General features: G+C 37.3%; 1 protein-coding gene across 11 annotated transcripts in view; it reads left to right on the top strand.

Moving 5' to 3' along the window:
• Klhl13 (kelch-like family member 13) overlaps positions 1 to 12,640 on the top strand; it is a 157,259-nt gene that overhangs the window by 134,693 nt on the left and 9,926 nt on the right. For all 11 annotated transcript variants that reach the window (NM_001401133.1, NM_001401131.1, NM_001100854.1 and 8 more), the window contains 1 exon segment: positions 8,142 to 8,937. In NM_001401133.1, the coding sequence (NP_001388062.1) occupies positions 8,142 to 8,937 (796 nt within the window).

Here is a 12,640-nt window from a genome sequence, read left to right as displayed (position 1 = left end):
TGTTCTTTCAGTTTGTTTATATAATGGATCACGTTGATGGTTTTCTGTATATTAAACCATCCCTGCATGCCTGGGATGAAGCCTACTTGATCATGGTGGATGATTGTTTTGATGTGCTCTTGGATTCGGTTTGCCAGAATTTTATTGAGTATTTTTGCATCGATATTCATAAGGGAAATTGGTCTGAAGTTCTCTTTCTTTGTTGGGTCTTTGTGTGGTTTGGGTACAAGTGTAATTATGGCTTCATAGAAGGAATTCGGAGTGCTCCATCTGTTTCAATTTTGTGGAACAGTTTGGATAATATTGGTACGAGGTCTTCTATGAAGGTCTGATAGAATTCTGGACCTGGGCTCTTTTTGGTTAGGAGACCATAACTGCTTCTATTTCCTTAGGAGTTATGGGGTTGTTTAACTGGTTTATCTGTTCCTGATTTAACTTCGGCACCTGGTATCTGTCTAGAAAATTGTCCATTTCCTGCAGATTTTCAAGTTTTGTTGAATATAGGCTTTTATAGTGAGATCTGATGATTTTTTGAATTTCCTCTGAATCTGTAGTTATGTCTCCCTTTTCATTTCTGATTTTGTTAATTTGGATACACTCTCTGTGTCCTTTCATTAGTCTGGCTAAGGGTTTATCTATCTTGTTGATTTTCTCAAAGAACCAACTTTTGGTTCTGTTGATTCTTTCTATGGTCCTTTTTGTTTCTACTTGGTTGATTTCAGCTCTGAGTTTGATTATTTCCTGCCTTCTACTCCTCCTGGGTGTATTTGCTTCTTTTTGTTCTAGAGATTTTAGGTGTGCTGTCAAGCTGCTGACATATGCTGTTTCCTGTTTCTTTCTGCAGGCACTCAGCCCTATGACTTTTCCTCTTAGCACAGCTTTCATTGTGTCCCATAAGTTTGGGTATGTTGTACCTTCATTTTCATTAAATTCTAAAAAGTATTTAATTTCTTTCTTTATTTCTTCCTTGACCAGGTTATCATTGAGTAGAGCATTGTTCAATTTCCACGTATATGTGGGCACTCTTCCCTTATTGTTATTGAAGACCAGTTTTAGGCCGTGGTGGTCTGATAGCAAGCATGGGATTATTTCTATCTTTCTGTACCTGTTGAGGCCCGTTTTTTGACCAATTATATGGTCAATTTTGTTGAAAGTACCATGAGGAGCTGAGAAGAAGGTATATCCTTTTGCTTTAGGGTAGAATGTTCTATAAATATCTGTTAAGTCCATTTGGCTCATGACTTCTCTTAGTCTGTCTACATCTCTGATTAATTTCTGTTTCCATGATCTGTCCATTGATGAGAGTGGGGTGTTGAAGTCTCCTACTATTATTGTGTGAGGTGCAATGTGTGTTTTGAGCTTTAGTAAGGTTTCTTTTACGTATGTAGGTGCCCTTGTATTTGGGGCATAGATATTTAGGATTGAGAGTTCATCTTGGTGGATTTTTCCTTTGATGAATATGAAGTGTCTTCCTTATCTTTTTTGATGAATTTTAGTTGAAAATTGATTTTATTTGATATTAGAATGGCTACTCCAGCTTGCTTCTTCTTACCATTTGCTTGGAAAGTTGTTTTCCAGCCTTTCACTCTGAGGTAGTTTCTGTCTTTGTCTCTGAGGTGTGTTTCCTGTAGGCAGCAGAATGCAGGGTCCTGGTTGCATATCCAGTTTGTTAATCTATGTCTTTTTATTGGGGAGTTGAGGCCATTGACGTTGAGAGATATCAAGGAATAGTGATTATTGCTTCCTGTTATATTCATATTTGGATGTGAGGTTATGTTTGTGTGCTTTTCTTCTCTTTGTTTTGTTGCCAAGATGATTAGTTTCTTGCTTCTTCTAGGGTATAGCTTGCCTCCTTATGTTGGGCTTTACCATTTATTATCCTTTGTAGTGCTGGATTTGTAGAAAGATATTGTGTATATTTGGTTTTGTCATGGAATATCTTGGTTTCTCCATCTATGTTAATTGAGAGTTTTGCAGGATACAGTAACCTGGGCTGGCATTTGTGTTCTCTTAAGGTCTGTATGATATCTGTCCAGGATCTACTGGCTTTCATAGTTTCTGGCGAAAAGTCTGGTGTGATTCTGATAGGTCTGCCTTTATATGTTACTTGACCTTTTTCCCTTACTGCTTTTAATATTCTTTCTTTATTTTGTGCGTTTGGTGTTTTGACTATTATGTGACGGGAGATGTTTCTTTTCTGGTCCAATCTATTTGGAGTTCTGTAGGCTTCTTGTATGCCTATGGGTATCTCTTTTTTTAGGTTAGGGAAGTTTTCTTCTATGATTTTGTTGAAATATTTACTGGTCCTTTGAGCTGGGAGTCTTCACTCTCTTTTATACCTATTATCCTTAGGTTTGATCTTCTCATTGAGTCCTGGATTTCCTGTATGTTTTGGACCAGTAGCTTTTTCCGCTTTACATTATCTTTGACAGTTGAGTCAATGATTTCTATGGAATCTTCTGCTCCTGAGATTCTCTCTTCCATCTCTTGTTTTCTGTTGGTGAAGCTCGTATCTACAGCTCCTTGTCTCTTCTTTTGGTTTTCTATATCCAGGGTTGTTTCCATGTGTTCTTTCTTGATTGCTTCTATTTCCATTTTTAATTCCTTCAACTGTTTGATTGTGTTTTCCTAGAATTCTTTCAGGGATTTTTGTGACTCCTGTCTATGGCCTTCTACTTGTTTATTTATGATTTCCTGGATTTCTTTCAGGGATTTTTGTGACTCCTCTCTATGGGCTTCTACTTGTTTATTTATGATTTCCTGGAATTCTTTCAGGGATTTTTGTGATTCCTCTCTGTAGGCTTCTACTTGTTTTCTAAGGGAGTTCTTCACGTCTTTCTTGAAGTCCTCCAGCATCATGATCAAATATGATTTTGAAACTAGATCTTGCTTTTCTGGTTTGTTTGGATATTCCATGTTTGCTTTGGTGGGAGAATTGGGCTCCAATGGTGCCATGTAGTCTTGGTTTCTGTTGCTTGGGTTCCTGTGCTTGCCTCTCGCCATCAGATTATCTCTAGTGTTACTTTGTTCTGCTATTTCTGACAGTGGCTAGACTGTCCTATAAGCCTGTGTGTCAGGAGTGCTGTAGACCTGTTTTCCTGTTTTCTTTCAGCCAGTTTTGGGGACAGAGTGTTCTGCTTTCGGGCGTGTAGTTTTTCCTATCTACAGGCCTTCAGCTGTTCCTGTGGGCCTGTGTCTGGTGTTCACCAGGCAGGTCACTTGCAGCAGAAAAGTTGTTCTTACCTGTGGTCCCGAGGCTCAAGTTTGCTCGTGGGGTGCTGCCTACGAGCTCTCAGCGGTTTCAGCAACCAGGAAGATCTGCGCCACCCTTTCTGGGAGCCTCCGTGCACCAGGGTTCCAAATGGCGTTTGGTGTTTTCCTCTGGCGTCAGAGATGTGTGCAGAGTGCAGTCTCTTCTAGTTTCCCAGGCATGTCTGCCTCTCTGTAGGTTTAGCTCTCCCTCCCACGGGATTTGGGTGCAGAGAACTATTTATCTGGTCTGTCCCTTCAGGTTCCGGTGGTGTCTCAGGCGCAGGGGTCCTGCTGCTCCTGGGCCCTCCCCCACGGGAACCCAGAGGCCGTATACAGTTTCCTCTTGGGCCAGGGATGTGGGCAGGTGTGGGCAGTGTTGGTGGTCTCTTCCGCTCTGCAGCCTCAGGAGTGCCCGCCTGACCAGGCAGTGAAGTCTCTCTCCCATGGGGTTTGGGAGCAGAGAGCTGCTGCGGGCCGGGTTTGGGACTCCAGGTAAACACAGGAAGTGCCCGGTCCTAGAGGAATTTTGCCTCTGTGTGTCCTGAGTTCACCAGGCAGGTCTCTTGCAGCAGAAAAGTTGGTCTTACCCGTGGTCCAGAGGCTCAAGTTTGCTCGTGGGGTGCTGCCTATGAGCTCTCTGCGGCAGCAGCCTCAGATTTTTTTTTTAAGTCTCTACTTTTTTCCTTGAAAATATAAAAGCAGGCATTCATTTGTTTAATCTGTACCAGGATCTCTTTGTATATCACACTATTCCTTTAACAAAACAGCACCACAGATGTCTAATCAAATGTGCCATTGAATCGTTAAATTACATTAAGGAACGTGTTTGGGTGCAGCCAAAAATCATTTGAATCTGCAGCAGCCACAAGGACTAACATGTTAGTGAGAACTCAAAGTAGCAAAATTATAGTGTGTGAAGAACTGTTTTTAGAATGGCTTGAAGATTTGAATTAAGAAAATAATATAATAATAAATGTCAAGGAAATAAAAGTAAAAATTTGAAGAGAAATTTAGAAGGGCCTAGATGTGTGTTAGGAATTTTCTTTTGTTTTGTTGTTCAGTCTTTTTAAAATATAGAAGGCTTATATGATCTAAAGAGAAGCCAGAGTACATGCAGCCCTTTTAAATGAAGTAATACTATCATGCCTCACTTCTATTGTAAATCTGTTCTCATATGTAATTACTTGGGAAATTCTGGCCAGACTTTCAGATGGAATTCAATAAATTGGGATTAAAATAGAATTATTTCTACTTGATTACTTCTTATTTTAAGTATCATTGAAAGTAAAAGGTCATCTATCATGTGTAAATTACATTACATAGTAACGCCTGTATCCATTTTTAAAATACTACCTGATACAAACATCTAGAGATCAACTATCTGACACATTACTAGGAATTTGGAATGAGAAGTAAGTCAGAATGAACAAGAATAAAGTAGTCCCGAACTGTGTTAAAATTATTTCCTGTTCGCCATCAGCTTTAATCTGTTTATATTGTCAATTGTTCTCTGAGAATTCAACTTTTATCCCTATATTCTACAAATATTTGATGAAAATTAATTTCCCAATACACACTTCCCCTGTGTTCCATTTATAACTAATAAGGTTCTAGTAATTTTCTGTCCTAACAGAAAATATTGCTGTATTTGTAATACTGAGTTTAATAGGTCTTAACGTTGTTTGTAGGCCCATAGTGTAGTGCCTGTTGTACAGAGTGTATAGAAAATAGTCCTTTATAAAGAAGATGACAGGTCAGAAGGTTATCAAAACCTCTCTAGCGTCATTTTAAAGGTAGGAGTTATTTGTATTGAGTAGTTAGTTATTCTGTCCAAGTCTTTTTCAGTCCTTTGCATCTACGTATATGGGTTACTGATATCTAGAAATTATTCTCCAAATGCCCCTTAGTGGTAGTTTTTTCTCTCCTGATGAATTAGTAATGTTTATCTGATTAGACATTATTGAAGACAGGGGCGGGTGGTGGAAGAGAATAAAATATGCTAATCCTGTTTCGTTGTTGTCATCATCACCATTATAAACATCGTCATCAGTTTTTGGGAAAAGTTCTCCCTCCACCCCAGGCTGGCCTCAAACTCATGGCAATCCTACTCCTACTCCCTGGATACACAAGTAGGATTATACTTGCACACCAGGACGCCAGGCTCTGCTAACCATTTATGTAGCTTGTTTTGTAAATCTCCATTGTTGGGCTACTCTGTTTCTATTTCAATGTTTTCATTTCATCCGTGTTGCTCAGGGGACAGGGATCTCAGTTTGTAGCTCAGGCTGGGCCATGAGTTTCTGAGCAGCCTACTTCTGCTTCTCGCATGCTAGGATCACAGGCATATACCATCACACCCACCACATGGTATAAATTTAGATTTAATTTGTAACTAAATAATTTGTAACAGCTGGCGGTCTCTTTTTAGCATCTTAAGTGCCCATCCCTTGTTGATTTTGATAGTAATTATATCAGTAATGAAAAATGATCATCTTTGAGAATTTTGTGCTATCCTAAATACTTGCTAATCCCGACTAGTAAATATTTCCAAAAGTAAAAATTACCTTCACTTTTTTACTTGCCTTGGAAAGCAGATTCTTCACCCTAAACAATAATGCCTTCCACCTAGCACCATCTGTGTAATCAAATATTGATTATAACTCTATTTAATGGAACTGAAGGATTTTTTACAAATCATTCTGCTGCTTCAAAACTAGGATTAAAATACATTAAATATTAAAAATCAAAGATATTGGTACATTGTTAATCTATGCAGTTCTAGAGAACCAGACTTTATTTTCTTTATTTTTTGCTAGTAAATTTTAGGTGTTTTAAATATACAGCTGCCAATTAAGTAAGCAATGAGACATTTTGATGATCTTTTTATAGTAAGCAGATCAGTTTTCTTAGGGAAAACATTGCCATCAGTTCTCTACTCTCTGCTGAGCCCTTCAGGCTCAAATGGATAGCTCAAAACCCATGCTCACACAGAAGACCCTGGTTAAAACCCAGACCTTGGTTAAACTCCATGACCAACAAAAAGATATGTGGAGAGAAAACAGGAGTGGATAGGGATAACAAGAAGATAAGAGAGGTTGGAGTGAGAGTTATCAATATGAACTCTGTAGATGTCTGAAACTTGAGTACCAACAGATTTTAATTAATTAGAAACAAGTTATTAAAGTGAAATAGAACAAATAACAGAAAAAAGTACAAATTCTTTTTGAGAAATATCTCTAAAAAGTATTTGTCAGCTAACCTTACAGTTTTACAGTTATTAATATCTAACTGGTTTGTTATTTAATGCAAAGGAGTAATGCTTCTAGCTTTTGTTTTCAGTACTGGGTGTGGAACTAATGACTTTCTCCATGCCAGGCAAACAGCCTACCAGTGAGCTACATCTCTAGCCTTTCATTTCATCTTTCAAGTGAAACCTCAACAGAAGGATTATCCACTTTTCTCTTAACCGTATAACACATGCCTTAGCATTACGGTTCTGAGGCTAACAATGCGCTGATGAATTTTATGTTACACATTGTTAATGCGCTGTGATGAAAGTTAAGAAACACACACATTTGAGCCTTTTTCCTGTCTTTGTGTTGCATACACACATGGAAGTATTTGGGTGGTGGGCTTGTTTTATGTTTTTTTCCTGTATTATTTTTTGCTGATTTTATTTTCCTGTTTTTCATGTTGACCCATCAGTTATTAGAACACCGCAAAGAGATCCTGCTGAGGAAGGAAGGACCACTTGAATCACTTCTCCCCTTTGTTTGCTTTCCACTTTAAGGCATATTTAAGTTTGTGCTGGGAACATTATTCTGGGCTCATTTCAATTCTAGCTCATTCTAGCGTGTGTTAGTACTAGCAGACTAACTAAGGAAATTTATGCTATCGAGATACAAACAATAGATCTCCCAAACTCATCCTGCATAGGTTTTTTTTTTTCAATGTACTTTTCAATTCTTTTTTTCTTTTTTTTTAAATTTTTTCCATCTTTATTAACTTGGGTATTTATTATTTGCATTTCAAATGTTATTCCCTTTCCCCATTTCCGGCCAACATCCCCTTATCCCTCCCCCTCCCCTTCTCTATGGGTGTTCCCCTCCCCATCCTCCCCCCATTGCCGCCCTCCCCCCAACAATCATGTTCACTGGGGGTTCAGTCTTAGCAGGACCAAGGACTTCCCCTTCCACTGGTGCTCTTACTAGGCTGTTCATTCCTACTGCATAGGTTTTAATATAGATACATCCTTCCTGCCCTCAACACATTCTATAACTTATATTTCTGGATAAATTATGTAAAATAATTTTGTACAAGAAGCAACTGTGCTATTAAGTCATTTCTTGTGAACACTAACTTTGAAAAGAATCTATATGAAGGATAGTAACAAATGACACCTATAGAAAATGGAAGTCAAAGAATTAGTAGAGAGGGGTGTGTGTGTGTGTGTGTGTGTGTGTGTGTGTGTGTGTGTGTGGTGTGTTCTGGTAATTATATGTGCTATTTTGAACAACCACGAGGAAAAAGATGACTTGACTGTAATTGAATAACATCTTTTTTCTAAATTTTTTTATCTAACAATAATTTCATCAGTATTTAGGAAGTGAATAATTTTTGAAGAAGAAAAACTTAATCATTTTGGACATAGTCCATTGAAATATTGTGTCTTATGTTAAGAGCTTTTAGTTTGTATTTTTAGCCATCTCTTTGCTGAACCAGACGAAGGTTGTTTGCATCTAACTTAGATTTTTATGCACTTAAATAAGAATTTTATTTGCATCTAGATGGATTTTAGAAAGCATTCTTCCTCTGAAATAAGAGTTTTTTGATCAAAATGCAGATGTCCAGAAAGGAGCCATGTTTGAATTTTCTCATTTGCTTTCTAGGTCACTTTGGATAACTGTGTTGAAGTTGGACGGATTGCCAACACCTACCATCTGACAGAAGTGGATAAATATGTCAACAGCTTCGTCTTAAAGAATTTTGCTGCATTGCTGAGTACCGGGGAGTTCCTGAAGCTTCCCTTTGAGCGCCTTGCCTTTGTGCTTTCCAGCAACAGCCTTAAGCGCTGCACCGAACTCGAGCTCTTCAAAGCTACCTGCCGTTGGCTTCGCCTGGAAGAACCTAGAATGGACGTTGCTGCAAAACTAATGAAGAACATACGATTCCCGCTGATGACACCACAGGAGCTGATTAATTATGTGCAAACGGTGGATTTCATGAGAACTGACAATACTTGTGTCAATTTGCTTCTGGAAGCCAGCAATTACCAAATGATGCCGTTTATGCAGCCAGTTATGCAGTCAGACAGGACTGCCATTCGGTCTGACACCACTCATTTGGTCACACTCGGAGGAGTCCTGAGGCAGCAGCTTGTCGTCAGTAAAGAATTGCGCATGTATGATGAAAAGACCCACGAGTGGAAATCTCTAGCCCCCATGGATGCCCCAAGATACCAGCATGGCATTGCTGTCATCGGAAATTTTCTCTATGTTGTTGGTGGGCAGAGTAATTATGACACAAAAGGAAAAACGGCCGTCGACACAGTGTTTAGATTTGATCCTCGATACAACAAGTGGATCCAAGTTGCATCTTTAAATGAAAAGCGCACCTTCTTCCACCTAAGTGCCCTCAAAGGATTTCTGTATGCAGTCGGTGGGCGAAATGCAGCTGGAGAACTACGTAAGTCTCTCTACTTATATTATTTTTATCCAGAAATTTGTTGTAGGTAACAAAATAAACTAATATAACTAATATATAGTTTGCTGAATTTGAACAACTATATAACATATATATATATATATATATATACAGTTTTCATATTGAAAGATAAACTGCAGTATATATTCAAATAGTTTATATTCTAATAGCTTCTTGATAGAAGTTTGGCATAATTCTTAATCCTCCACTATTAAAAGCCCATGAGCTATGGTACTTAATAGGTTAAGATCCTTCTTTGCAAAGGCCTGGCTCTTCTTATTTTTTTCATTTCCTAAATGAGAAATACCTACTAGAGACTACATAGTAATATGTTCTTCTTGGAGTAAAGTACACAGTTCATTCAGTATTAGGCACAGTTTATTAACTATGATAATTAAGATCTCTAACTATCAGTTTTAAAAGTTACCCTTACTGTAATATCAGACAGGTGTCACCAATGTATACTTCTTTTGATTTACTAATTAAATATTGGTCATGAGTGTATTTTAACAGAAATATTTTTAACTATAAACATCAATCTGATAAGGCACATTTTAGCTTAAATATGAATAATATATTTTTGCTACAATGAATGCTAGGGATACTTTATTTTATATCTGTCACCACTATTATTGTTTGGTCTTTTGAAATTACCAACAACAATACATTCTTTTATTTGGAAAGTATCTAAAAAGTCTTTGTTAGTTTGAAGTTGTTTGGTTAATTTTTTGTTTTAGTTATTTGTTGTTGTTTCCATCCCAGTGTGAAGTATACTCCAGTCACTAGCCTCAATCTAGCCTTTGACTTCTATATAGAGAGAGCATCCTTGAGGTGGCCAGTATCTCAAACTCTATATCATCTGTCATGACTTTAAATAAATTTAGAGTGTTTCTCAGTATCTTTTTCTCCTATTATTATAAGAAATTAGAGACTTTAGTGGGTTTTTGTTTTGTTTTGTTTTTTAGATTGAACTATTTATTGGGGAAAAGAACTACCTCCATATTTTTTCTTTACTATGTATAGAACACTTTCTTGATAGTAGCATGACCTTAATGTTACGCATCTTTTCTGTCTGATTTTTTACTTGGAGTTATAAAAGTTTTTCTTGGACCAAGCTTCATAGATCTGGGGTGCCTAGATGGCATTATCATTAACTACATATGTTTTCCAAATTCTTTCATTAGTCAGATTAATAAAGGCATGAGATACTCATGCTCTTAGCATAGAATTGAAATTCTAGGTCTTCTTAGTTTAGCCATACATATTATCTTCATGTTATTGTGCTATTTTAAGTGTATGGCATCTAAAAATAACTAGATGGTTTTGTGGTTTATTGAAGATGTAATACCATAAAGATAATCTTCAAGAATTGACAGGATTCTAGGGAGCAGTTGGTAGTCGTTTTGAAACATCTATTCGTACATCACATCAGATGATTCTCATTCCTAGTGCTATGAATGAATATGCAGCCACTTATTTTTCATTATCCTGTCCCTAATATTAATTAAGAGTATTGTTCTAGGGAAATTATACTCTTAAGCCAAGGAAAATCATTATGTAAAACTAAGAAGCTAGAGGCTTCTTTTTTTTTCTAGTGTATCCCTGTGTTCTCTTGTTTTTTCCTGCGTTGTGTTATGAAAGGAACAAGAAATAAGTGAGTGCATTAGGCAAACGGCATAGGAATAGGCTTCCTTGAACATGATCTGTACCCCTAATTAGAGAAAGTTGCGCGCGCGCGCGCGCGCACACACACACACACACACACACACACACACACACACACATTCACACACACTAATACACACACATGGCTGATTAAAAAATAGAGGCCATAAATTTGAGATCAAGATGGGGTACGCGGGATAGGTTGGAGGAAAGAACTTGAAAGAGAAAAAAGATGTAATTGTAATTTATTATAAAAAAAAAGAGAGAGAGAAAATCAAAAAGTATACACTGCCTATTGACACTACTAGACTATTACAAGGCCTAATGGTACATACCTGAATTCTTTGGACTTGACAGGGTGAGGCAGAAGGATGCCAAGTTCAAGGCCCATCTAATCCATGTAGTAAGACTCTGACTTTAAAAAGTTTTCACACCTGTTTATATGACTTCAGTACAGATCCAAAACCTCCTTGTGATGAGGTTGCTCTAATTCCAATTATAGCTCCCTTTCTGATACTCCATCCCATTTAAGAGATCTCCCTTAGGTGGGCATGTTAGTGCACACATTTAATCCCAGGCAGAGGCAAGCATATCTCTTAAATTTGAGACCAGCCTGATACACAGAGCAAGTTCCAGGACAACCAAGTATACACAAAAAACTCTGTCTCAAGAACAACAGAGAAAGCAAATGGAAGAGAAAACTCCCATCACTTAAAAAGTACAAAATTAAAAACCATTCCTAAACTTTTCTAGGAATTGTTTCCTAAATAGCATCGCTGTCAAAAACACATTTTGTAAGTAGTTTAAGGTACAATATATGGAATTTTTAAAATGACACGATTGATTCTCAATTTGACTAAGTGATTCAAATTGAGAGTCTTGAATCCACGAAAGACTTCAGGCTAGGAAGAGCAATTGCACAAGGCTAAAATCAGGAGACTTCATTCATTTTCTAACCCGAACGCCTGCTGAGGTGGAGGGTATTGCTGCCTTATCTTCCCATGTTCTGTTCCATTTTGGTGAGGTAGTCAAACTTGTAACCATCCTTGGTTTATCTTTCTAGTGAACATGGTGAATCCTTCTGAATCTTATCCATTAATAATGATTTGTTATATAAATCCAAACTAAACTTGTATTTGTTGCACTGTCTAGTTGTGCTGCCCACATTGTTTTTAAGGAACAGCAGAACTCTAAAGAAAGTCATATATAAGATTTAAGTCAGATAGATAGATAGATAGATAGATAGATAGATAGATAGATAGATAGATAGATAGGTAGGTAGGTAGATAGATAGATAGATACATAGATAGATAGATAGATAGATAGATAGATTGGGTTTATTGTTGGGTTTTTTATTCCCCTTATACAGACTTGCTAACATCTCTTCTTGAAAACAAGCATCCTCTTTTTAACTCATTAGATTTCCATGCTCACATGGCTATTGAAATAGAGAAGATGATGGAGAGAACATGGCTAGAAACAGGGATTGATGGGGAAAGTCTTAATAATTTAACAGGTTCATTGATCAGGTCCAGTATATCATGTAACCATCATATACACAATACCAATTGTCCATATGTAATTATGAAAGGAAAACTGACCACCTTTGTAAGACATATATCAATTTAATATGCTAGGTCCTTTCAAAATCTCTCATGGAGTGTATGAGGGTCTTAAGGGGAAACAATGTAAGTCTATAGCCCATTTTTAAAAAGATTATTTGTATACCTGCATGTTTCACTTATTGCTGGAATGTGATTCCTTGGGCATTCTGCTCTCCCTGATACTGGTTGCAGCAGGAAAATAGGATTAGTGTATAGGAGCTGCCATTTTAGTGAAAAGGATTTTTTTTTATTTCTTGCATTTTTTTCAGTGTCATTTGGTTCTTTTTCTCAGCCTTTTAAAAATGTAATATCATTACGAAATTAGCCTTCCATTGTGGCTTTCCATTTTGAAGAAGACTAATGGCTCAGATCCTTTCACTGCAATTACATAAATAAAAAGTTTTCGAATGTTGATG

Source organism: Rattus norvegicus, chromosome X, assembly GCF_021556685.1.
Source record: "Rattus norvegicus strain SHRSP/BbbUtx chromosome X, alternate assembly SHRSP_T2T, whole genome shotgun sequence".
NCBI lineage: Eukaryota > Metazoa > Chordata > Mammalia > Rodentia > Muridae > Rattus > Rattus norvegicus.
This window is presented reverse-complemented; position numbering and strand designations above follow the sequence as displayed.